Here is a 27,979-nt window from a genome sequence, read left to right as displayed (position 1 = left end):
TGATATCCAAATATTCAAGGATCAAATGCAAAAAATAAAATTCTTCTTAATTTATTCATTAGACTTCACAAAATTTGCAATTAATTACAATTCATTCGCCTCCTACTAGTTTTTCAGATGGATGGGCACAATAAGAGCAAATCAATCAGAAGTTCGCGTCCATCATATTCAACAACACATCAAAAGTAAACCAAAACAACTAAAGCAAGAACCGTCTCTAAAGTTTCAGAAAGATGAAACCTTATTTACCATATAATAATGAGCCTCTAAGAACTACAAAATTATTGTGCTCAGAGCCCAAGGGACTAAATCACTAAGGTGCCTCTGATTTCATACTCTGTTACATACTGGTGTAAATAAAGTTATGTTCAAAAGAGATTTATGGTAAAATCAATGCAACACCAAGATAACATTAGAAAGTACAGGTCTTGCAATAATCAATGTGCATATATATATATATATATATATTATGCAGAATTCTGCACTTTTTCTCTTGAGTAACATGAAGCCAGCACTTGCGATGCTCTTTACAATGACTCCCCCAGGTAACCAAAATAGATGGGGTAGAAAGAATAAGGGGGCTCTGAAAAGCTTCAAAACCTAATATTATGTACAGAATCATTTGTTAAAGATATTACAAACAAATACAACACCAGTAACCGGTCAGTTCTCTATATAATCATCATCATATAGAGCATACAAAACAACAACTTTTTTTTTTTTTTTTGGAGAGAGAAAGGGGGGGGGGGGGGGGCATCTGTTGTTGTTTCCAGTCAAGTTCTGAAAGATTTAGCCGGTGGCTCCAAATATTTGGAATCATTTGGCTTGTCAACAAAATATGTTGTAATTAAATACGAAAAATAACTTCTTTTAGCAAAATGTCTCTTTACAATTCCACCCTCTCTAAACAAAGAGAAAACACGAGACCCACTGGCTATTCCTAGATCAACTTACACCTGTTGCAATTCTTCTTCAGCAGCTGCAATGTAAATACTTCAATAATAAGGTTAGATTCCTTCAAACAGGGGAGAACAAAAAAAATCACAGTATTAGTACAATATTTAAACTTAAAAAATCAGGCACTCAAGAAACAGGCTCAAAAATGCCTTGTAAGTTCATGACTAAAAGAATATTGATTGCTTAGATTAGTAAGAAGACACAATAACCCATAATCATAAATTATATCTATGCAAGCACAACGAATGAGCATGGTCTGGATGAGGATTTTTCTAACATGAGCCCACTGGGCAGCTAACTATTGAGAATGACTTTCTTGCCTATCTCACAAGCCAGATCTCTCATCGTAAAAAGAATAAGCTGATTCAACATTAGGCAATCCTTCCATAGTCTTTTCTCCCACGGGAAGTCGGTGGCATGTTTGTGATAGGATGATTGCCTCTACGACCTACAACAGAATGCAAATGTTATCAGAGTTCATCCAATTGCTTCTATTCACCTTCACACATAATATAGTTCGACTTGTGTAGCCTTTTCTATTTTGACCCAGATATTTGTAATTAGAATTTATTAAGTAGGAAGGAAAACAGTGAATGTTGCTGTGGCTTGACATGGTCAAGACAGGAAGTACCCCATGGCATGCCATTGCTGAATGAGCTATTTCCAGGAGAACGCACACCCCCAGAATTAAAGCTGGAGAAGGGGGGCTGAACCATCACATGATTGGAATCACCAACCCGAATACTGGGTGGTCGTCCATAACCGAACCGCTGAACAGGTTGCTGTCCCAAACGACTAGGAGAATTTTGTGAGATATTAGGCACAAAGTGGGAAGGATTTGACATGGGGCGGACATATCCGTGAAGTGGATCATGAGCTGAAGGAGGGCTACCCACCTCCATATGTGAAAATGCTTGACCAGGTCCATTTTGCCTGAAGCACATCATGTGAAACCGTAAACAAAATGAAGAAATGCAAAGAAAGCATTGGAAAGAAAAATCACTTATCTACTCATCAAAAGAAAATAAAAAATTACTCATCCCCCCCTACAAAAAGCATGGGAAATAAACAGAATTCAATACTCACAATTGAGAACACCAAATGCAGTCAGGAATCTTTTAGATTTAACAATCAAATGGAATAATAATATAAACATATAAGATGAGTGAATAGTTAAAACAGAGCACGACCTACCTCTGTACAGAGAAATTTGAAATTGTACTCAAGACATGGTTGAATCTTCCATCCCCAAGCAATGGTTCCGCAGGTCCAAGATGCACATTTTTGCTGAAGTTGGTTGTCACGGCACTTATATCCAAACCGTCCTCTTGTAGAAGAAGTTCATCACTAAAATAAAAATCGACAAAAACCAATATTTAAACCTTAAGTTTGTCAAGGGACCTCAGAAAATCCAAATAAACCAACTTCAAATTCAACTTGATGATGATGTGAAAATCAATTAACTAATACTCTGCATGCATATAATTTATTTGTTTAGTAAAGATTAAACAATGATGGTCTAAATGATGATAATGAGAAAGAAAGGTGTGGCTTATGGGAGAAGTGGTGTAGCTGGATAGTTCATTGCATATCCAGGGTGTGCTTCTCGGTCATGGTAAATGATTCTACCATGGAACTCTTTGAAACCCTGGCTGAGACATGATGAAGGCCTTTAACAGAATAACATCGGTATTAGTGAATGAAGGTCTATTATTAGGCTTTCCGTGTGGAACCCAACATCAGCACTTGTTATTCATAAGTGAACACTGATTTTTAGGGAGACAAATTTTTCCTTCAAGGCAGAATCACAGTCGAAGACAAATTTCCCCAAGTCGTGGTTACTTAGAACAGGAAACGGGGATGATGTGGACAGCCTAGCCCAAATCTTTGGATGCAATGTGTCTTCATTACCTATGGCATATCTTGGCCTCCCTCTAGGTGAACATTTAAAAACCAAGTCAATTTGGAAAGGCATCCTTGAAAAGGTAGCAAGTAGGTTGGTAAGTTCTTGACTTGGTACTTGTTGCCAGCAAATGTTTTAATAGTAGACTAAAGTCGGGAGAGTCGGGAGAGCCGGGACTTCTGTGCAAATTAGACATGGAAAAGGCTTATGACCATGTCAATTGGACCTTTTTGCTTTACATGCTCTCAAGCGATGTGTCTTTGGTTCGAAATGGATTCTTTAAAAGCTCATGGGGCTTAAAACAAGGTGATCCTCTTTCTCTGCTACTATTTGTTTTTGTAATGGAATCCTTTAGCAAGATGATTTCAAGAGTTGTGGAGGGTGATTTCCTTTGTGGATTTTCAGCAGGGGAGACAAGTATATCTCACCTATTATTTGTCAATGACACTAATATTTTGTGGATCCGGACATGATCATATTCAAGCTTTGAGGGCTCTTCTTCTTTGCTTTGAAGATGCTTCGGGATTGAAGGTGAACTTGAAAAAATCAGAAGTAGTTTTGGTGGGAGATGTCACTAATATGGAGAGCGTGGCTTCCATCTTGGGATGCAAGATATCTCATTTGCTGATGAAATATCTTGGCCTCCCCTTGGTGCCCCACTCAAATCGAAATCAATTTGGGATGACATACTAGAGAAAATGGGGCGGAGATTGGCTAATTGGAAGAGGATATACCTATCCAAAGGTGGTAGGGTCACATTAATTAAAAATACCCTATCCAACTTGCCGATTTATTTCTTATCATTATTCCCATTTCCCTACCAAAGGTGGCTCAACACATGGAGAAATTTCAGCAAGATTTATTAGGGGTTGGGCACCCCCGCCGGGGGGGGGGGGGGGGGGGGGGGGGGGGGGGGTTGGGTGGGTGGGAATGAATGATGAGTTAAGTTTCACTGGGTAAAATGGGCCACTAGTATGTTCCCGTCTCAAAAGGAGGTATGGGTATCAGGAATTTGCATGTTTTTAAGTTTTAACAAGAACTTGTTGGGAAAATGGTTGTGGAGATGCCATAAAAAACAGGGGACCTTGTGAGATATATCATAGAATCGAAGTATGGTGAAACATGGGGAGGTTGATGTTCAAATGAGATAAGTGGACCATATGGGGTGGGGCTTTGGAAGCACATAAGAATAGAATGGGATACATACTTTAGAGATACCTGCTTTGAGGTGGGTGACAGATTCAAAATCAAGCAAGATTCATGACCTATGGCATGGCAATAGGGTACTCAAGGAAGCTTATCTAGAAGTCTATGATATAGCAAGAATGATAGAAGCCTCAATTGCGGATAGAAGCCTCAATTGCGGACCTTTTGGTTACATCAAATGGTGCTCCTCAATGGAATGTCACTTCCTTTAAAAATGCACGTGATTGGGAAGTCGACACAATATCGGAATTTTATAATCACATATACTTGACTCACATGAGGGGGAAGTTGATGAAAAGATTTTCTGGCATCGCTCCAAGAAAGGGAAGTTTGCCATCCGCTCCTTCTATCAAGTCATGAACACACATACAACAAACCCATTCCCATTGAAGAGCAATTGGAAGACAAAGACACCCTTAGAGGCACTCTTTTTTGTATGGACAGCTTCCTTCGGAAAGATACTCACACTTGATAATTTAAGGAAACGTCGATTTATTGTCATGGAGTGGTGTTGCATGTGCAAAAAGAATGGGAGAGTCTATTGATCATTTATTACTTCACTCGAGATTGCCACGACCCTATGGAATGATTACTTCACTCGGGTGGGACTAACTTGGGTGATGCCGAGAAGGGTGATCGATCTCCTAGCTTCTTGGAGAGGCCTTCAGGGTAACTCTCATATTGTAGCAATATGGAAAATGGTCCCAATATGTTTATGGTGGTGCATTTGGAGGGAAAGGAATGACAAAAGCTTCCAAGATTGAGAACGATCAATGGAAGAGCTTAGGGAATTGTTTTTCAATACTTTACTTCATTGGTCAGTTGTAATTGATTTTAATGGAATGAGTTTTCATGAATTTCTTGTATCACTAAACTAGCATGCTCAAGCGATGATCTTGTATATGTCCTGTGTACTTGTAACTTGGGTTTGTGCCTATTCTTATGGTCAATTTTTTTTTTAAAAAATTTTGTTTACAGACACAAAAAAAGAAAAAAAAAAAGAAACTTATCTAAAGGAGGGTCTCTTTAAATTTCTCTGATTAAGAGTTAATCGACCTACTTTTATATCTATTTCCCTGTCATGCAAGTGTAGCCAATAGTCTCAATAAACTTTAGAGAGATTTTTATGGGCTGGTATAAAAGAGGAGCTGAAGTTCCATCTTATACATTGGCCCAAGGTGTGCTCTTCAACCTCCAATGGCGAGTTAGGAATCAAGAAATTGATTACATTTAAAAAATGCCTTCCTGGGGTGGCTATGGCAGTATGCAAGTGAAAGAGAGAGCCTATGGAGACAAGTATGGTTGTGCTTGCAATGGTTGGAGCTTTAATGAGGTAATGAGGTGAATGGTCTTATGGGGTTGGATTATGGAAGAATGTTAGAACGGATTGGGGGAGTTCTCACAACATAATAGATATGAGGCAGGCGATAGATCTAGGATAAAATTCTGGCATGATGTGTGGTGTGGGGGTCGACTTCTTAAAGTGGTTTTTCTGGATCATTTAAAATTTTCAAATGGATCACCTCAATGGGCAGTAGACCTCATCAGAGCAGCACAGGATTGGGAGATCGATCTTTCTGACTTTTCTATGATTGTTGTATTCTGCTAGGGTGAGACAATATGGGGAAGACAAGATGTGATAGGCCATGTCCAAGGGAGGGGTGTTTGAAGTCATGAAAGTCCATCTAGGAAGAGTAAGGACTCATCAAGAGCACTCTCTTTGCTTTGATAGCAGCACTAGGAAAGATCCTTAATTATAAAAACCTACAGAGTAGACGTGTCCGGGACTCCTGGTATTGAAGTCATTTTGCATGTGGAGGGATGGGGAAACAGCAGATTACCTTTTACTCCATTGTGAGATCACTAACACAATGTGGCATGCTGGATCAGCAGATTTGAGAACGATTACAACAGGCTCTTGTGGAGAACGACTTCAATTTTCTAATATCTGGTGTATATGACAATAAGGAAATGCTCAGAGTTTCGAAGGCAGTGCAAACTCAAATCTTCCTTTTTTCAAATATACCCCATTGGATGGCTACCCTATTATGTTTCTATAGTGTTAGCTTTCAGAATTCTGTTTAGTTCTTTACTCTCTCTAGTTAGGTGTATCTGAAAAACTGTGTACTTAATGGTACTCTTTTTATCATTTACATGTTATCTCACAAATCAAAAAAATTCGGATAATGACACAATTTCACAATTGTCTATCTGCTAGTTGTTTTCTATTTTCAAATTCCTGGAGACAGCTTCAGTTTTGCCCAATTGATTTCCGGCTATCATTCGATATCTGCCTACAATTCAAAACATTTCTAGCCAAAAGGTTGTGGACGTCATTGCTCTAGCTACTCAAATTAGAGAGTGCATCTGTAGCAAAAAATTAACAAAAAAAAAAAAACAGTAGCAAAAAATCAGTCCGAGTAATGCATAATAATAGTATAATACCATAAATCTCTATCAACTATATCCAAATAAGCTTGTGCGATAGCGAGAGAGAACAAGAGAACCCTAGAGGAGCCACCTCCGCGGGCACCTGTCCGGCGAGTGACATCACAAGTCCAGCACAGAAAGGACCGACGATGTCACTAAAGGGTATCCGGTGCCGGATATCCCTCCGGCGACCTGGGTATTTCTCTACCTCACCTTTGCCTGCCTTTTCTCGGTGGAGCCACCGGCATTTCTTCTCACATAAAGTTGTGACGGGTCCCGGTGACCCCCTCGCTGGCTTCTGACGTCGGAGTTTCTCCGGCGACTGATTTTTTTTTGGGTTGGGCCTCTTTTTTTCCAAGATTTGGTAGGAGCGGCGACCCTGTTGGCTTCCACAGAGCTTATTGATGGACACCGGCGACCTCTTTGCTGGCCTCCGTACCTCCAGCGACTGGTTTCTTTTGAGTTGGGCATTTTTCCAACCTTTCTTGACAGAATGAAGCCCCGTATAGCTGGTGCGTTTTTGGGTGGAATCAAATGCTTTTGAGTTTTTGCCAGAAACTTGGAGGTCTTCTTTAAAAATAGTGGAGAGGGGCAGAAGGTTTTGGAGATCGGTAGTAATGGGTCGGAATGGTATAGATTGGTTGATTGCTACGGTGGGAGAAACATTAATGGTGGGGAGAAATACAGGTTATACAAAACACTTGCGTGAAAGTAACAGAGAATTCATAGCCCAACGATGCTCCAATAAGCATGGTTGGTATCTAACTATCACCGAATATGGTGGAGGAGGCCGGCGGAGCAGTGTTGTAATTCCTGAAGGGCATGAAGGACAAGGTTGGGAGAAGTTTGCAGCAGAATTACGCAGAGCCATGGATTTTCCCTGTGATGAGGGGTCAAGAAAGGAAAAGAAGATTGAGAACACCAAAGACCCAAGCACATCCACGGTGAAGTGATCGTATGCAGTAGCTCCGAAGATGGGTCATGCTTCTGTGGCTCAGAGTAAGGGGAACAGTGAAAGTGGTCTGCAAATCACGCAAGTTCAGAACCATCTTGAAGCGATGCAAAATTCTCTAAAAGATATGGAAACCAACCTTGCCGAGTTGAAGACAGCGATAGCTTGCTTGTCAACAAAAATAGACATGCTTTCAGCTGGAGGCAATAGGGCTGTTAAGACTAAGATAGGCACGATTCCTTTGAATTTAGATAAAGGAAAACGGAAGATCGGATTCTGTCCTGTCCATATAAGCAGATCCAGAAGAGTGTGGCGAGTCAAAAGGAAATTTAGGTTATTTGAAGTGGGGTCTTCATCGGATGTTGGTGTAGAGAATGCAGTAATGGAATGTCATTCACCTCAGGTAACACAGGATAAACCGTTAGGCGGCATTACACCCTTGCCCGAAAATGGTAAAGGAGATGTAGGTTTTGCTGAAGTTGCTCGTTTAGGGTCGCCTGAGGTGAAGGGACTTGCTGACACCCTAGAAGCTCTAATGGGGATGGAAAGAAACAATGGAGTTGATGAGGAGGTACGGGACTTGTCGTTGGTACCTTGCGTGGAAGAAAGTCCAGAATTGGAAATGCAATTGGTTAATGTTTCTGAGGATAATGTTGCTCCCCTGGTCTCTTTTCCTCCAATAGCGGATTGGATTCTGCCTAAAGTTAACGAGATTCTGCCTTTCGTGGGGATTTCACATGGAGGATGCGAATATCACCGCAATCGAGGCAAGTCACGCGCTTGAAACCAAAAGTTTCAAGAAAAACAGGGAGTTACAACGTCTTTCTTGGAAAATTAACTACGACACTAAGGGAAGTAGCCCAGTTAGAGGGAAGTCTAAAGGGAGGGCAATGTGAAGATGGGAACAAGGGGCATTTTGGGTATTAGTTATATGGGAAACAAGGGGTTGAGGTTCAGTGTAATTTCTGGGTATTATGGGTAGTTTTGGGATTAGTATTGTGGGTTGTTTTTGGGTCATTAGGGGCGCTTTATTATGGGCTAGGTGTTTTCTTGTATACGTTCAATGTACTTAATTACTCCTTTTGAAATATAAAATATTTTTACTTATAAAAAAAAAGCTATATCCAAATAACAAAATATTGAATAATCACGACCATTAAAAAAAAAAAAAATAAAAAAAAACAAATAAACGTCAACACAATCTGTAACAAGCAGCAGCAGGCAATGATGTTTACCCGTTGGGTGGGCTGTTTGAGTCTTGACTTATTAGGATGCTTTAAGTTTTCTATGTTCACTATATTTAGATTTGAAACTACCATGGTAAAGTTGTATACCGCTATCAGTTCTGGCCTCAATTAAAAAGTTATAAATACAACAAGGGAATTTACACTATGCACCATTTTAATTGGAAAATATTTTAATACAAATAAAGCATGCGGGCAAGAGACAGCAGGCAGCAAATGTATCTCTTGGATTTATATATGTATAGATACACCAGTATCTGGTCTGCTTACCTATAGTTGGGATCCCAATCTCCAGGATCAGGCAGTGAGAGGCCAACCTCTGGCTTTTCAGAAGCTGATCCAGCAGTTTGTGCCAGTTGCATATTAGAACCAAGTGTAGAGGAACCCGGCATGCTCTGAAAGGGAGAGTAACCAGCAGAGATTCTGGCACCTCCACGATGCTGCTTCCAGCTTGCAGCATTAGAACTTGATTGCAGATGCGATGGAGAACCATGAAGTGCCTGAGAATTTCCTTCAGTTTGTGAAGAACTAGAGCCATCAGTAAATTGCCCTTGCCAATGAGAACATGACAGGCTCTCTTGAGATTGAGAATTTCCGGAATATCCCCAACTTTTTCTTCTATTAAACTGGCTAACTGCAGTCATCTTTCCTAAAGGCGATCCATGACTGCCTCTTGCTGGAGAGGTTGGACCATAATGTCCGGGAGAGCCAGCAGAAACTTGACTATAGGAACTTGGTGGAGTAAATTGTGAGGGGCTAGTGCCAAGAGGCAGTGATATAAAATTGCCAGCCGAGGGACTTATACCAAGTCCACTTCCATGTGGGTATTGCATAACCCTTCTTCTCGCATCAGGACTACTTCCCAGCATTGAGACATTGCCCTGTGGATGCATGTTCATCCCAGATGGACCGACAGGCGAATAATATGGAAACACATTACTACTATCTCCATAGCTTCCATAGCTGCTTCCAAGCCCTGTACTATCATTATAGCTACCATAACTTCCAACACTGCCATAACTGTTGGCATGTTGAAATGGCACTATCGGGAAGTGTGGACTGTTATGAAGAGCAACTCTATTCCTTCCTGGAATCTACGTGACGTACATATACTTCAGTGACAGCATAATGTGATAAATGGTGATAAAACATAAGAATTAGCAATGACAGTCTCCAACAATTAAAAATGGAAGCATAATTGAAGGGACAGCAAGCTCACATTAGGAGAGAGACCAGCAGCAAACCAATGTCCTCCACCTGGGTGGTGGTCCACCATGATATTTTGAGCAACAGGCTAAACACACACCATGGCCAAGAGAAATAATAGTTAGATGTATATCATCTGCTATGACACTTGTAATTGAGGAAAGAAGTAACAGCGAACCTTGCATATTTTGATAAGATAATTTTATAATGAGCACTAAGGTACAATAGGCATACAGGGTGTATACAATTGATAGACCTTAGAAAGGGCAATAAGCTTAAAAAAGTCCAGAAATTTCAAGCCAGAAGAAGATATGTATGGGGGCATCCAATGATGAAGTTTTCAAATAGAAATTATTTAGCTCCTCTCCAGTCTTCTCACAATCCTCGAAGTTCCTATTATTCCTCTCTCCCCCCATATAACCCTAGTAACATCTCGGTGTAGTAACAAGTGATCCACAATTTCCACATCCCTTCTACACATATAGCACCAATTTATCACTCGTTGCCTCCTCAAATTTTCCAATATTAGAACTTTCCCCAATGCTGCCACCCAAACAAAGAAAGCTGCCATTGGGGGAGCTTTATTCCATATTTTCTTCTATGGGAACCACACGGTAAAGTGATTTCACTTGAAATATCCCAATCTTGATGGGGACCAACACATCTGATCTTCTTGCCTGCGGTCTTACTGGGCATAAAATGAGGAACGGAGATCCAGCTCCCAATCACATCCTACTCTAATAAACTCCACTTCCAATTGAGTGGGAGCCGTCCACATTTTTTACATTGTCCACCTCTGACGCATCCATAACAAGTGCAATAGAGAACCAGAAAGACCCCTTAAGATGTTGATCACTGCACGACGGAGGATAGCAACCAAATCACATTGATTTCCATAAAGACACCCAGTCAAGGCCACCATTGCTTCTCTCAATTGATGAATACCACTGAAGTTCCTTCCCCTACCTGAAACTCAAACACCTTGGACTCATTGATAATTGGCTTCAAATGACCCATACATGATTACTGGCACCCAACCCATAATTCTAGAGCAAAGAAACACCTATCACCAGCAAATGTCACCACAGAGAGAGAGAGAGAGAGAGAGAGAGAGACCATCGTAGTGAACTTTTTTACAACAACAGTAAGTCTTTATAATGTTGAAAAATGAGTACCAATAGCATTGGAGTTCTAAAAATTTTAATTGACTCAACTTAGCAAGGCTTTTTCTTTATACAAGTCAATTATATGAAAAGGATAGCCACTCAAATACATAGGGTATGCACAACAGTCTTCCTAATATACCCACAATCTAAACTTAGTACATCTGATCTTTGTCAATTAATTGAGGTTGGTTCCATATATCCAATTTTTCCACTCTATCTTATCCTTAGTCGTATTATGTGTTACTTTTCCCTACCTTTCTTTTTTATAAATAGAAAACAAGAATTTTATTGACAAGAAAATGGGCATAGCCAAAGTACACATCTACAAGAGTGACACCTAGGCATGATTCACTAGGGATGCAAGGAAGTCATGGACATTCAAACCATTGAAATCAATTACAATTGACCAATGGAGTAAACTGTTAGAAAAGAAGGTTCTAAGCTCTTCCAATGACCGCTCGTGATCTTTAAAGCTTCTTGCATTCATCTGTCTCCAAAGACACCACCATAGACAAATGGGGATCATCTTCCACATTGATGCAATTTGTGAATTACCACGTAAGCCTCCCCAATTTGATAAGAACATAACTACCCTTCTTGACATCACCCAAGCCAATCCTAATCTACCAAAGAATTCATACCGTAGGTTGCGGCAACCTCATGCAACCTCATGAAGGATTAAATGATCAACCGACTATTCATATTATGCATCACCTCTCCCTATCCATCACATTTTTCTCCACTATGCCAACTGGGGGTGGGTGGTGGGCACCCAGACCCACCTTGGTGGGCAAGTTGTATAAAAATTTTGACAAAGTGGACTGATACCCACCCGCCTGCTTTACCTATATGTATATTAAATAAACCCTACACCTAATCACTCATTTCTCTCCCTCCCTGCCCACCTCCCTTCCCTTCTTTCTTCTCCTCCCCAGCCATGCCATCGCCATCAGCCACCGAGGTACGTTGTCATCGTCACCATGTGCAATGTCTTGAAGGCATGGACCCACGACCACAACCGTGGGTGCCAATCTGAAGGCCACTGCAAATTAGGTTTGGTTTTATTTGTCTGATTTGGTCTGATTACGTAGGATCCGGACGGTGGGTTCGAAAATCCGATTTGGTCTGATTATGTAGGATCTGGTCGGTGGCCTCGAAAATCCGCCTGCTAGTTCAACGGGTACAGGCGAGCAAGGATGACAGGAAGGTGGAAAATGGCGACCCCTTAATGTCAACCCATATCACTTAAGCCTCTTGCTAACCCTTATTTCTCCAATTTTATTCATCTCTTTTCGTTTGACCAAGCATCAGTCTTCATCAGGTAAACCATCTTTGATGACTCGAAATTGGAGCCAACTCAAACATATATTTTCAATGAAAATGCAAAATATTTAATGTTACTGATTATCTAAAAATCGATTATTTGTTGAAATTTTATTGAAAAGTAGTTATCCGATTAAACATAATACTTTTTTTTACAAGTAAAAAGAGTTTCTTAATCCACAGAATTAGGCAAAGCCCGAGTACACAGGAGGTATACAAGAGATGAACCTAATTACAAGCTAAGAGTTGTGAAAAACAGCATAAACATACTATATTAATACTAGAACATAAACATGTTTACAATATATTAATAATCACTAATTTGGAGTATTATCCTTAAGAGAGGAGGGAAGCAGCTAAAAAACATACTAACACATAGCAAAGCCTAATAGAAATAATGATTCAGGATGTCGAAAATGAAGGATGTGTTTTGTTAATGAAACTTTTGAGAATATTTGAGATTCCTTTAGTTTTGAAAGGTGTTTTTTGTTGGGTTTTGTGCAAGTAGATAGGAAAATTTGAATATTTTTTTTAAAATATGTTTTGTATTGGAGCTTGTGAAAGTTGCTAGGAAGAACTGAAAAATGCTCAATGGACTCACTACGAGAGCTCGAGAGTATGCAAGTGAGAAAAATGTCAAAATATGCATACCTTATCGAGCAAAAGTTGTTTGAATGTAATTCTTTTTGGGCATTTTTCGTTTTGATTTTGGTAAAAGTTGCCTTGGTTTTGTGTTTTTGACTTTCATAGCAATCTAGGCAAATGATTGGATGAAAAGTTGTAATAGAATTGTTCTTTTGAAATTCAAAAATATTTGGACTGAAGTTGAATTTTTTTTCTTTTTTTTTTTTTTTAAAAAGAACAGAAAATTTTTGAGATTTTGACTTACAAACAAGGCTGAAGATTTTTTTTATAGGTAAATGAAATTTTATTAATATAATAGGAAATAGACGTAGCCTATGTACAAGACGTATATAAGAGAAGACATCTAGTCAAAAACTAGGAATAAATGCAAGAAACAAGGCTGAAGATTTTACATTCTGTTTCATACTCTTCTTTATAGTTTGTTGGTAAATCATGTGTCATGAACTAGTAACAGAAAAGAAGGTACATAAAGGGAAACTGAAACGCAAGGGAAACTTGGATTAAAGTTTCATAAATCAATGCAGAAAGTCAATAAACAGATCAACTTACCAGACGGGGAGTCTCTTGGGGAGGCTTGTAAGGGCATGTGAAAGGTTCCCCTGTGACAAAAGGGTGTTTTGAAGCCTGCATGCACATAGATTTCAATTTCTAATTTCACAGCTTGGACTCTATACTCTATGTCAGCAGACATCAAGAATGGTATACGACTGAAGGGCAACAGTTGAAGCAAATTTCTATAACCTGAAAAGGCGACCACCGTTTTGCAGGATCAAACTCAACAAGTCCTCTCAAGAAATCGATCAAAGCTAGTCGTATTTGCCCTTCTGTTACAAGTTCATGATCAGACAACCATCAGTGACATCTTCAAGAGCTTGTAGAAACATTTCATAAAATGGACTCTGCCAATTCAAACAGAGAACAGAAAACCAAACCTTTTATAATATCTTCCTGAGGCAAGTTCTTTCTATAAGGGTAGTTTCTGACAATTGCTTCCAGATTCATATGTTTGAAATACTCTTTCCCAATCACTGGCTTTTTCTTCTCTCTCTGAACAGAAACCAGCAACAAAACAATCAAAACACAACAAAATAACAACATAAGCAGGGTATCGTTCCAAGAGGGAAATAAGAAAAGAAAGATTACACCATTGATGTATAAGTTTGGTATATTTCCAGTTCTATTTAAATATCCTCTCACCTAAAGTACTAAATAAGAATACTTACAGCTTCATATTCTTCTTCTGTTAACACTTTGTAAGCACTTCTGCCATTTGTCGAAACTTCACCATTCTCTATATTGTGGACACTTCCAATGCGCTTAAAAAACTTACTTGTGTTTTTTGCCTCCATTAATACATAATCTGGGGGTTGACCTCTACAAAATGTTGACTATATATCAAAGGCTGTTTGAAATTTTAATCAATGACAACAACATACAAATCAAGTAACGGGTAATGATTAATAAGACTTTTCAGTTCACACACATGAGCCTAACAATAAATTTTCCTGAAACAAAACAGAAGAAAATTCCAAACCTTATGAGAAAGACCAGTTTATGTAATGAAGGTACCCTAAGTACCCAAGTAAAAGGAATAAAAATTGCACACATTGAACCTAAGAAGAGAGTGCCGAGAGCAAGAAGCAATCAGATCAACACCTTTCATATCTATCTTATTACACAATTATATACCTCGAGGAATGGAGAAAAAACTTAAAACAGTGTTTATCCAACAAATTCTAAACAGTTTACACCACTGAAGTAACCACTAGTCTGCCGAAAGATAAACATAAACAGAACAGATAAAACTCCCACATATGGATTAAATATTGGAAAAATGTACAGATAATGCAAATGATATAAAACTTGATACCAACTAAGGGGCATCATTATCCTAACGAAATCAAATTCTTTTTAATCAAAGATAGGATTTTCTCCCCAGCTATTTTGATTTGACTGCAGTGCCATCAAGGCCAAACTAGAATCAAGATTTGTTAAACAGACATAAAAAGATGCTTCACAGTTCACAAACCAACTAAATAGCATAAATGACATCAAAGAAGCTTGGCTGGCTGACTAACACCCACATAAGGAAAATTTGGGACTTAGGAAGAGATCTCAGATCAATCTACTTTCATGGGGAACAACATTTTATAATAATTCAAAAAGGAAGATATTTTGGTGAAGGGATGAAAGAACATTACAAAGCAATAGACTTTTTTTCCTGATAAGTAATAGTACAAAGTGATGATATAACCAACAAATAAGCGGAAAATGATAGATGAGAGTACGCACAAACGCACAAACACATATTCGCACAAAATCTAGATAGATTAGACCACTCATGGTTGGCCGATTTCTGAACCTGCCTGAAGAAGGATCACGTTTCACAAGGCTGGCATCTTGAAGGTCTACCAAAGCCTATTCAAACTTGTAAATCTAAGATGCCAGACTAGAATTATTACTTTCAAAGGACTTCTCTTCTGGATTTGCACTCTTTAAGCAAAGTAATAAGGCACAAAGGTATTCTCTAGTGGAAAGGTTGTACCTGTCACATCTAGATAATGCACTGGAGCTTACAAACACACTGCTAACAGTTTAAGATTAATTATGAAGAGAGAAAATGGATCACATTCAGTTTGACATGTCTGAGTGAACGAGGATCATTTTTTTATTTTTTTTATTTTTATGAATGGAGCGAGGATTTAAATTATCGGATGACATATGCATTGGATTGAAGAAGCTAAGATGAACAATCCCTAGAAATTCTTGACATCAAAATTCCTCTAAATCGAGTTTGAATGAGAACCACGCAACTCCACTCCATTCCAGATTTATGCATGCATGCAGACCAAAAGCATCCTCAAATGTCCTCTTATATGCTTTCTTTTTCTGTATGAGGAAAATAACTCACTATAAAATAATTAACCTTCATCATAGGAGGAGACGTCATCTGGTCCAAAGACCATTGGCATCGCCCTACACTGAATTAGACAAAAGCTATCATAAGCAATTTCCAGAACACCTTCCCTCTAGAAAACAGGGAAGGAAGCGCTCTTCAAGATTCTAAGAAACTTGATGAACCCAATAGATATCAGTATGGTCATACACTAAAGACTTTATACAGTGGTGGCCAAAATTTCCAAATTGGGTGTCACTGTGCTTAGAAATAGTTTTTCTCCATCTCCACTTTGACAGCTGAAAGTCAAAGTGGAACCTATGCACTTATGGCATCTATTCAACTATAATCTCCCACCTGAATCATCCACTCAAATGTGGTCAACCCTATAACTGGGCTGTTCTTATGTCTTTTTCTTTTTCTTTTCCTGGTTCCATATTTGCATAAAAATCTACAAAGGTACAAACACAAACAAGAAGATAAATTAAGCTTAGCCTAATTGCCTTTGCAATCAAGTCTACATGTAATTATGACACGTGCATCTAAAAATCATTTGTTTATTTGTCCCAGAACCAGTGAAGCAGAATAAGGCAAAGGTGAATTAAAACTGCCGAGAGAAAATGAAGGGCATACCCAAGTATTTCAATCATTCGATTAAGGAGATCGAATTCTGAAGCTCCAGGAAATAATGGCAAGCCTAGAAACAATTCAGCAACAATGCAGCCAAACGACCACATATCGATAGTTGTAGTATATCTGAACACAGGGTTAAGGACCAAACAGAAAACTTGCAATAATAGATGAAAGATGACAGATAAAAAAGAATCAAGATTTTGATTTCTAATGCACCAAATACAAAACTAACCTATCTCATAAATTATTGTGAGCAAAAGAATCATTCAATCATTAACTTTAAAGGAAAAAAACGCTCCCAATGGATGGGTCAACAGATCTTCTCAATTCAGACTACATAATATACAATAGCATTCCAGTTGACCAAGGGCCAGGGAGTCAAATATATATATTATATATTTATAGGTAATCAAGAAGTTATATTCATAAGATAATAGGCATACCCAAGTAGCCAAATATATGTGGCTCCAATTGGATAAGCTTTGGTCGACGTTTGAAAATAATTTAGCATGTATATCTAGAATAAATAAAATGATGGTTAATAAGATTTTAAAACTTATTAAAAAAAAAAAAAGAAGTAAAACAATAAATCGATTGACAAGGATACTGATACCCAAGAAGAACTTCAGGAGATCTGTAGTAACGACTCTGCAGAATGGATGGAAAAAAGATTGCAAATTATGAAATCATCCACTATATACTAGGAATGGGGAATATTGCCTAATGGTTCGCATAACAGCAGACCTGAATGTAGGAGTAAACGGTGTGATCTTCCATGCATGCTGATCCAAAGTCAATAATTTTAATTTCTGCTGGCTTCACACTGTAATTTAAGACGACAAAGCAATGTCAACAGAAATACATTTCATAGTTTGAAGTCCTAAACCATAATAAAAATTAACCCACCTTGTGCACAAAAGGATGTTTTCTGGCTTCAGATCACAATGAATTATCCCAGCTTCCTTTAACAGAGCCAGTCCACATAAAATCTATTTTGAGGGAGAGAGAGAGAGGGACATCCAAAATTAATCCAAAGATGATACATTACAAGACAAGGTCAAATCCATACAAAACCATAGATTATACATTACAAGACTAGATTCAATCCCAAGTTAGAGCTGCTATACCTGTTTAGAGAACATTTGGACAATGCTCAAGGATAATCCCCTAAAGTGATTTATTTTTATAAGCTCATACCTGAAAAATAATGGCATATCATAGTCAGGATCCATGCACACTAAAAACCAAATTATATGCGTAGTTGAAGAGATTTCAAAATATTGTAGTCCTTGTAACTTACAGATTGGTTTCAAGCAGTTCAAAGCAGATGCACAAATGACGTTGGTGTACAAAGGAATCAAAAATACGAACAATATGATGCTTGTCCTCAGGATCATACTTCTTATTCAACTGCAGAAGGATGCAGACTTTCAGTACTAATTATCTTTTCATAGTAATGCCGAAAATTCACCAGCAAGATCACTACTATGGAAAACATCTTGTTAAAGGAGAAAATAATTACCGTTGTCAATATGGATACTTCAACCCATGCCTGCTGATAGTAAGCAGGTTTATTTTTTATGATCTTCACAGCAACAAAGCTGTCAGTCTCTGCAACCCAGCATTTAGCAACCTGCCCAAATGTCCCGTGGCCAAGAACATCTTTGACAATATATCTACAAATTATCAAAGGAATTTAATAGAACAGTTAATTCAGGACAGATAAACCAAACAATTAAAAGGCTCCAATTGGGGTTTTGGAGTTTGGATACAACATACTTTCAACCTCTTTTCCAAGGAGATAAAACTCTTGCATAGTAGGCAAGAGGGATAGAATGGCACAAATTATAATATCCCAAGTTCAAGCCCTCCAATTCAAATCTGACTGATCGACTTGTCACATGATCAAAAAAGTATTCATAAAGATGGAGTTTAAACTTATTATTATTATTATTATTATTATTATCAATTTTTAAAATGATAAGGATGCACTTGATTTGGGCCTTATAAGGCCATCAATATCAAAGGAAGAATTGACATCTAGGCAGAACTGCATGACGAATTCAAAGAATGTGCAACCTGAACAAATGCGTGATGACTTTTTATTTGATGACAAGAATTTTATTAACAAAAAAACAGGTATAGCCCAAGTATAAAGGGTGCATAAAAGAGACAAATGTAATACGGCAACTGGAAAAGAGCTAAAAAGTCTTAAAAACTAGAGATAGTGCAACCAAAATGAGCTCAAAACCAATACTAAGGGGTTAAGAAAACAATCCTCAACATTCAACTAAGAACCTTCCTGAAAGCAGCTATCCAAATGAGCAGGTCAGATTATCTGAATAGTTTCAATTTGAACCCAGAATAATGTCTTTCTTTAAATACAATAAAGAAAATATAATGAAAGTTCTTCCTGAATTTATTTATTCATCCATTTGCTCTGCTAACTCCCTGTCCAAAGATTATTTTTAAAAAATCTGACGTAGTTCTCTTATCAGTGTTGCAAAGGACAACAAAAAAAAAAGGTAAACTAAAACGACCAAACAGAAAATTAATAAGGGTGAACTATCAGCTACCACTAGTTTAAATCAGTAATTTCAGGTGTTAAAGGTTCACAAAGCAGACGCTCCATGGACACTTGTAATACTTATAGGAGACTAATTACTATATAGACCAGCAATGGTATGTCAACAGGGGTAACTCGTCCTGCTTACAATTGATGTTGAGATGTTGCTTGCCTAGATTGAACCTACAATAAGTTGTAATTAACAAAGTTGAACACATATACCAAGGCAAGAAGACAATCTCAATTTCTTTCCCTTCTAACCAAAAATCTCAAAAGCCCTCTGTAGCAATGTCGATGGCAAAAAGAAAAAAAATGTTTCACAACAAGTAGGATAACAAACCTTCGCTGTGTTTCTGAATTGACCAAGACAAAGTTCACAGTCAGGATAAGATCAGAGTTCACATTATCACAGCCATCATTTTGGACTCCAGTGGATGGGCTGGTCAAATATCTCTTAGGATTTAGTTCCTCTGAATACTTAAACTGAGGATTGCATATTTGGTACGTCTCAACTATTTCCTTGGTTAGTCTTGCCACCAGCTGCAAAATAAAAGGTAAGTGTCATTACATATATCTGCTTTAAAAAACTCAGATCTAGACATTCTTTCAACCGCAAAATGTCAAATGATGATAAGCTATTAGAATTACATATGTTTTGCTGTTTACGTTGACACAGCTTCTATATATAAAAGTGGCAACTGGTTTTTTCTCCCAAATCAAACATCCAACCAGGTGAGGCACGTAGCCAACAAGACTTTGAGATAAGTTCCAGATCCTTTTAATATCATAACAGCAGAAAGTAGGGACCAATAAGAGAATAATAGTTTATTTTCATTACATAGTGTTGCAGAGTTTATAAAAAAAGGGGATCCAAAGGAAATGACAAATTAAGCAAAAGGAATGGAACAAAAAGTAAAGGGATGTTTCCTACCCCTTAATTGGATGTTTCAAGCATAAAACAAGGGAATGAAAAGGCAAAAAAAGATATATCCAGGATATTAAGGGTTTTATGTAAACTAGATTTGGAAGCCATAAACCAATGTGTAAGGGAATTCTTGCTATAATTACTCAGGGAATGTCAGCGAGAGATGGTGCAAGTGGATAGCACACTATATATATATATATTTTGATAAGTATGGATAGCACACTATATTCTTCAGTGCATTTCTCAATTTTGATAAACAGCATCCCGGTAGGTCTCTTCGGCAACAGGGGAATCCCCTATCCCCATTATATGTAAACTATCAGCTGTTGCAAATGGGACTTTTATTAAGTTTCTCAGTGGGGATTAGAAATAACGAGGAGTTAAGCCACTCTACACTTGTATTGATGAAGGGTTCAAACAAGATTCTGCACAATTGCTTTTTCCTGACAAGTCAGTGAAGTCCTTTTTATCGGCTACAAGTCAATCAAATCCTGTTAATAAGTAAACGTTCTAAAAAGTATGGGGAATCCAATATCTACCCACTTTCAGGTAGAATGATGCCAAGGGAGCAAGGGAGTTGACGCACATTAAAACCACAACCAAACAAGGGAATGTACCCCAAGTTTTGTTCACCCCTTTTCTTTCCACGTATCCAAACAGTCTGTAAGTCTAGTTCAGACTTACATATTACTGACTTGGCTTTGTTTGGATGACTGCACTTGGAAAGATTCTTACCCTGGACAACCTTAGAACAGGGAATCCATGGATCATCTCCTACTCTATTGCAAGGTAGTTAGCACATTATGGCAAGCAGTGTTTATTTTATGGGTTAAGTTGGATGGAGCCCAGTTGGATGGTAGAAATGTTAACATGCTAGAATGGGCGAATTGATAGCCACCACAATGAGGCCTTGTGGAGAATGATATTGATGTGCTTGATGTGGTGCATACGGAAGAAAAAATGAAGATCTTAAAGCTTTCAATTTTTAATGCACTTCAAGATTATATGAGAGCCAAATCATGTCTCTTCATCTTTAATTTCCAAGGCTTTCTTGCTCTTTTCTTTCTCTACCTAGGTACATTTGTTGTATACTCCCAGTGTACTTCGACTATAGCCCTTTTAGCCTTTTTTTAATCATTAATATTTCTTATCTCACTTATAAAAAAAACATAATAGTACTCATCAGATTAAAGGATCAGACTTTTGAGTAAATTAATTTGTTATGTTCCATATCGAAGCTTAGCAGCCAAGATAAGTGAAAATCCCAAGTCGTTGCAAAGATTGACAAGGCTAGTTGGGGTCCATGATTCCCTTTCCCCAATCCATGCATTCCCAGTTTGAAAATCCCTTTGGATTTCTACAATGCAAAGGGTTACACATGTTAATCACGAGTTCACTCTCCTTCCCAATTATGTAACAGCCATAGTAGTCAAACCCTAAAACTATAAGTTTAGAGATTCATATGGAAAGATTCAAAACCAATATAGTAACTCGTCTTTTTACATTAATAAATCATGTCATTTTATGCCATCAGAATGAAAGAGATCAACTGCACGTCTATATTGATTGAGAACTTTGGTGTGAAATTATTCAAAAGCTAAAGAATACAGTCATTCGCATAGAAATCCACCTTGTATTAAGCTTCTTAAATATGAGGATACAGTATACAAATCCTGGCAACAATAGAAGATTTTTGGGGTAATTGATTCACTCAACTACCCTTTGACCTATCTCATTTGTGTTGTATGCATAATTGTATGCAGAGTGAGTCAATTCATGCAAACCCCAAGAAGCAAACTTTTGAATGAAGTGAGTTGAATGTTGAGATATTTGAATAATACTCTCAAGAACAATTCAATATACTACATCATCATCCAGCTCTTATCCCACTATCATGAGATGGCATTGCCCACCAACCTTTGAATTATTTTTTAAAAAAATTTAAGAGATGTTCCAATGATGATGGAAAGGGCCACAGTTACTAAGTGTGATAAAAATAGGAGAGAAGTGTAGTATATACAATTACTCTACTCTTAAAAGGGTTTTCTATTAAAGCCTCTAATCATCTTGATATCATATGCATCTAGATGTAGATTACACAGGTGATTGTCTTGATAGGGGGTCTAAGCTTGGTATGGAGGTAACATTGCTGCTTGGAAGCATAATTTCAAATAAAATAAAATAACATCGTGACATTAAGAGAAGGTAGAGAGCAGGGCCATTGCACGCACCACTTGTGGGAATTTAATCCTATATTTAATGTGGATGAAGTATATTGAGGTTGACTATCACTTCGAGCGAGATACGGTTATGAAGTAGGTTATCGCATTGAAGTTAAATAAACTGTTAGCTAGAAGATGTTTTCATCTAAACCTCTTAGATACCTATAAAAATATAGGCACGATGGACATCTAACTCAAGGTTGAAGGGAGAGTTTAGAGCGTTATTGGCATTTTCATTTCATAGTTGAGAGGTTCAATGAAGTACCCCTTGCATCCTTTAATAATTAAGAAGTAAAGGAGACGGCCATGACATGTGGACAATCTCTCATCCAATCATCTCAACCATTCGAAATGTTTTCATCTCAACCCTTGTAAGTCAAAAGATTTTAGCACCTTCTTTTATCACCATATTCTAGCCCTTGAGAGCATTGAAGGTGCTAAAAACTTTTGACTTACAAAAGCCACAACTGGATAAATTTGATATAATTTTCTCCAAGGAAGAACATTTCGTTCTTTTATTGGCACCAGGGGTCCAGCCGCCTAATCCCAGGGTTCAGAAACCCTTGGCAAGGAGTTTTCCAATAGTGTAGCTCATATAATTCAAGGGAAAATCCCCCCTGTTCAAGGAAGAACATTTGATGGAAGATGAGGTAACATGTGATAAAAAGATGAAGTAAGAAGGAAGTTATGATTTTGGACAATGTGTGACGTCCACAAAGTGCAAGGCATCCTTGGACATAGGAGTAAATTATGATTTTGCAATCAATATGGCAAATCTACAAATAATCCATTAAATCTAATTTAGAATGGAATGAAAATATAAGGAACCAGACACCAAAATCGGAAGTTGGATAGTAAGTTGCTTCCTTCAAAGGTTTTATTCTTTTCCCAAATCAGATACCAAATAGTAAGTTAGATATTATTAGGACCATCAGCCACGAAAGGACACCAAATTTGAGATTTTCCAAATGGTCATATAGTTTCCCAAGAGTACATGAAGCCTAATACTTCCTTTTCATTCAATACAAATAGACCTTTGACCAATTTCAAGGAAATGACATGCCATAAGGATTCCTACTAAGCTAAGAGCACACCAGTTCCAAAAGCTTCATTGCGCAGAGGTTTTCGAACATTTGTGGACATTACATGGCTTTGGTGGAGTACAATGGTGGTGGCCGACGAAGTTTCATTTTCATACATGAAGAGTCAGGAGATAAGGGTTGGAGGAAAATGGCGGATGCATAGCGGGAAGCAATTTTGGAGGAAGGGCAAGAGTTTCATGGAAGAGGAGAGAGGGGGCACAAAGGCCATTGGTGGTGATGAGCCACCCACAGAGCCATTCGAATAGGGAAGTCCTGCTGCAGCAGAATATGCCATCTCATAGCTCTAGTGCAGCAGAGAATGCCGACAGGGGTGGGCAAGCTCCACCTACCTTTGGGACAGTAAGTGGAGAGGTGGAGAAACCAGGCGTGTTTTGGGTCTGGCAAAGGAGGATGTGCACAGTACCTTGCTGGATGTGCAAATGCAGTTTTCGGTAATGCAAGAGAAGTTGGAGGCTCTAACACGGTGCGTTGAGGAGGATTATGATACAGGCTTGAGTGATGTGAATGGATTGGGGGCAAGACAACGGGCCTAGGCACTAAGAAAATGGGCTGTTCAATAGTGACTGGGCTTGGTCCAAGCCAAACGGGCCGCTTGGTTAGGCTTTAGGAAATGGGGCAAAACCTTAGGGCTAGAACCCAGCCCATGTGGAGGGTCAAGGGGAGTGAAGAGGTTGGGCCTTCTACTGGCAGGAGTCAGTCAACATCGCCAGAGAAGATGCTGAGGTACCCATTGGACCCGCGAGTCATTCACTGGACTTGTGAGAAGACAACAGTGGTATCGAGGAGTTCAATGATGGCGACGGAGGACCTGAGAGGAGGAGACGAAGGAGCCAAGGTGTCAAGAACCAAAGTCCATGTGCCAATCAACCCATCTGGATTGTGAGTGGCTGAGGAATCATCAACGGTAGCCCAAAAGGTGATCTTGGAGTTGCCGATAAAGACACTTCAGCTCCCTCTTTTTACTAGAGGCAGATCTAGTAGATCGTAACCAACCCTTCTAAATAGCAATAAATAGTGCCCTAAATTTCTCCTCGAACCCGTCACAAGAAATCCCCACACACTCCTGAATATCCTTGACTTTCTAAGTCACCCAATCCAATGGTGAGCCTCCTGTTGTAAGCAAGGGAGACAAGGTGCATAATGGTTCCGTGTCCTCAACCTCCTTATATACCAACTGAAGAGTGTAATTCAAGTCCTTTGACTCAAACGAGAAGTCAATAAAGCACTTTTGGGGGTGCGTAATGGGAGGGTCTTCAATAAAGCACTTTTGGGGAAATGGTTGTAAAGATATCATAGGGAAGGGGAGGGCTTATGGAGAAAAGTCATAGATTCTAAGTATGGGAGCATGCAGGGAGAGTTAGGGGGACACATGGTGTGGGATTGTGGAAAGACATTAGAGCTAGATAGGGAAGATTCTCCAAGTTTTTCAGTTTCACAATTGGAAGGGGTAATAGCGTTTATTTTTGGCATGATGTCTAGTGTGGTGAAAGGGCTCCAAAGCAGGTGTTTCCCATGCTCTACCAAATTCCTTGTGACAAAGAGACTGTTGTGTCTGACTTAGTGGTACTATCTAATGGTGTTGTCCATTAGAATGTAAGTTTCTCGAGAGCAGCTCAAGATTGGGAATGTAAGTTTCTCGAGAGCAGCTCAAGATTGGGAGTTGGATATACTGGCTGATTTTTTTGACTCATTATATGTAATGTCGATGGGCAATGAGATGGAGGATAGGATGATTTGGTATTTGAGTGGAAATAAAAGATTATTGGTGTGCTCCTTTTATACAGCTCTCTTAGGGTTTTCTAATGATCATATTTTCCTTGGAAGGCTGTTTGGAAGTGCAAGGTACCTTCTAAGATTGCTTTCTTTCTATGGACTGCATCTCTCAACAGATTCTCACTTCGGATAATCTGAGAAAACGTGGTCTCATCATCTTAGATTGGTGCTTTATGTGCAAGAAAGACGGGAATCAATGGACCATCTTTTGTTACATTGCAAGGTGGCCAGGTGTTTATGGAATGACATCCTTAATCGAACAGGGGTGGCTTGGGTCACGCCGTGAAGAGTTAAGGATATTTTGAGGTGCTAGACAAGAATTAGGGGGAATGCCCACATAGATGCTATGTGGAGAATGATCCCTCACTGCATTATGTGGTGCTTGTGGTTGAAGAGAAACAAGAGGTGCTTTGAAGACATGGAGCGTTCTTTGGATGAGCTTAAGCGATTTTTTACAATACTTTACTTTCTTGGGCTTCAACCATAATTTGTAATACGGACAATCTTCATGACTTGCTTGTATCTCTCAATAGTACTTAGATGTAATTAGGCATGTTCATTGTATACTAACGGTGTACTTAGGTGATGCTTTTATATCAATAAAATTTTACTTTTAATTATCAAAAAATACCGAGAAATATAAAAAAGAACCATTAATCTCATTATTTTCAAATAAATAACCTCAGTAACAAGTAAAAACACCAAGGAGATGCAAACCAATGTGCCAGTAGCACAACAGAGAGGGCAAGCCACTAAAAGAGAACAAAGGGTCAATCTTATCTGGCAATTTGCATAGGAAGATATAGCAAGAACAAATAAAGTATTATTACATTCACCATCCATACTTATATAGACCGCAACAATTTTCTTCTAACTCACCATAAACATCATGCCAACTTTCACTGGTCTTGAATCTATACATACATTTCAAAGGGACTTCTTTGGGGAAGGGAAGCTGAGGAAGGAAATTTAACTTTTTTCCTAGCGAACATATTTCTATGAAAGTTAGGGTTATGGTTACCCTACTACAAGTCATACATCGAGCTCTATTATTGGAAATGTTTACCCAAAATGACCATACTTACCAAAAAAGAAAGAACGTGTGCACACACGCGCTTGTGCACTTGTGTGAGAGAGAGAGAGAGAGAGAGAGAGAGAGAGAGAGAGAGAGAGAGAGAGAGAGAGAGAGAGAGAGATCTTGTAGTAGAGACATGATCTTAAGGAACTTCGATCTTAGAATATATTCAGGAACTAGATAATAAAAAATGGAGTTGAAGGTTCTTTGTAAGGAACTGCATAAGGCAAACTTTTTTGAGCAATATTATATTTGTTTTGATAAGTAAGAATGAAATTTTATGAAATCAAGTAAATAGGCACAGCCCAAGTATGCAGGAAGTCAGTGTAGATACTTCTGTTTATTGGCTTTTCTGTGGAAACCCTTGATTGAATGGCAGTAGAATTAGACAAAAATACCCCGTTACACAATATGGTTCCTCTAAACCCAAGTTGCCCAACCATCTTAAACATTCTGGCCCTTCCTATCTTCTGAAATACCTCTATTTAATGAAAACGCTTAACAGAAGCTTTCTCTAAGCATTCTTGAAAATTGAGGGAGTAATGTCAGAGGCCTTCAGGCCAAATGGCATTTCCAATCCCCCCTTTCTCACCCCCTCCCCAAACCAGAAGGGAATGATGGTGAGGTCATAGGTTCAAATATCACGTGGTTCGTAGGCTAGTTACCAACTAGAAAAGGAAAAAAAAAAAACGTCTCGTTACATAACAACTTCGATGTTAAAAACAAAAAATGAAAAACCCCTCTCCACACTCTGAGAATCAGGACATTCTAAGCCCTCCACATTAGACCTACTCCTCCAAAATTGACCCACGGTTCACTTGTGAAAGCTAGATCTATCATAGTCTGTGCCAATGGAGGTCTCAATCTATAAACAACAGGCAGGATACACAACACCATATTTTAACATGCACAATGAGAATGAAGCTGAAGAGACTTGCACGAGAAACTAGAAGCCAATACACTTACAGGTTTTCGTACAACAACGCGCAAAGTTTGTGCCTTGTTCACAGTTTCATAAGGACTAAAAACGCGCTGACTCGGCCTCCAAACAAAGCCCAGAGCCGCCGCCGCCGCCGATGACGATGGTAATTCCTCAGTAGCACAGCCTCCCGATTCTTTTGTGTCATTGACACGGCCCACCTCATCCATGGCACAGACCAGAAGTCCCAAAATCAAGCACCGACCCAGAAATTGACCTCAACCAATGCCTCCAACATTGATTCCACTATAACCTTCTTCGCACACAACAAAGACAAAGCTACAAAAAAACGATTCAATCAACCAATTACCGATCGGACCAACCCGCCAACCCGATTGTTGAATTGGGCGTCGAGCTTCTCCCCCAATTCAACGAACTCAAACCCCAACCGATTCCAATCCCATCCTTCTTCATTAACAGGAATCGCTCTCACAACAATCCAGCTCCCAAAAGAACCATCAAACGTAATCTATCAGATTAATGATAAATTTTCAAACTTTACAATCACAGAAAGCTCCCGACAACAACAAATCAACAGGAAGAAAAGAAGAAGAATTGGATATCGACAACAAGAGATGTTATATATAAATGATATAAACTTGTGACCCAAAAAGCTTGATAGGTGAAGGAATTCTGGGGGAGATGAAAGAGACGGGGATGCGTGTGTGAGAATTGGTTGTTAGATCCTAGAGGCGACAGACACCGACTTTCTTCCTCCGAAAAATAGTTTTTAGATTTGTTATTTTATGGTAACAAAGGTTACAAAGCCGCTGTT

General features: G+C 38.7%; 1 protein-coding gene across 2 annotated transcripts; it reads right to left on the bottom strand.

Moving 5' to 3' along the window:
- Nucleotides 1–573: 573 nt before the first annotated feature.
- LOC122313184 (dual specificity protein kinase YAK1 homolog) lies at nucleotides 574–27,979 on the bottom strand. 2 transcript variants are annotated; one of them, XR_006243313.1, is made up of 19 exons: nucleotides 27,192–27,979; nucleotides 19,468–19,667; nucleotides 18,084–18,237; nucleotides 17,862–17,971; nucleotides 17,689–17,758; nucleotides 17,468–17,550; nucleotides 17,306–17,384; nucleotides 17,169–17,209; nucleotides 16,562–16,684; nucleotides 14,256–14,406; nucleotides 13,965–14,079; nucleotides 13,774–13,856; nucleotides 13,582–13,656; nucleotides 9,912–9,986; nucleotides 8,963–9,786; nucleotides 2,152–2,304; nucleotides 1,589–1,890; nucleotides 1,278–1,405; nucleotides 574–979 (listed from the first exon to the last, which is right to left on the bottom strand). XR_006243313.1 is itself a non-coding variant. In XM_043127958.1 (18 exons), the coding sequence occupies exons 1-18, from the start codon at nucleotides 27,372–27,374 to the stop codon at nucleotides 1,329–1,331; spliced, it is 2,898 nt and encodes a 965-aa protein (XP_042983892.1). In that variant the 5' UTR covers nucleotides 27,375–27,979; the 3' UTR covers nucleotides 1,084–1,328. The 2 variants fall into 2 exon arrangements, 1 of the variants encoding a protein (XP_042983892.1); XM_043127958.1 differs by lacking the exon at nucleotides 574–979 and having other exon boundaries at nucleotides 1,084–1,405.

The sequence above is a fragment of the Carya illinoinensis genome, chromosome 6 (genome assembly GCF_018687715.1).
Source record: "Carya illinoinensis cultivar Pawnee chromosome 6, C.illinoinensisPawnee_v1, whole genome shotgun sequence".
Lineage (NCBI taxonomy): Eukaryota > Viridiplantae > Streptophyta > Magnoliopsida > Fagales > Juglandaceae > Carya > Carya illinoinensis.
Note: the sequence above shows the minus strand (reverse complement) of the source record. Positions and strands in the feature narration are given on the sequence as shown.

Bases quoted from the DNA above. Each gene is read 5' to 3' on its own strand.
- LOC122313184 (XM_043127958.1), bottom strand. From the start codon at position 27,374: ATGGATGAGGTGGGCCGTGTCAATGACACAAAAGAATCGGGAGGCTGT. The intron at 17,385-17,467 runs GTGGGTTAATTT...CTTAAATTACAG, and splicing joins AACATCCTTTTGTGCACAAG to TGTGAAGCCAGCAGAAATTA. The intron at 14,407-16,561 runs GTATGCCCTTCA...AACATTTTGTAG, and splicing joins CGAATGATTGAAATACTTGG to AGGTCAACCCCCAGATTATG.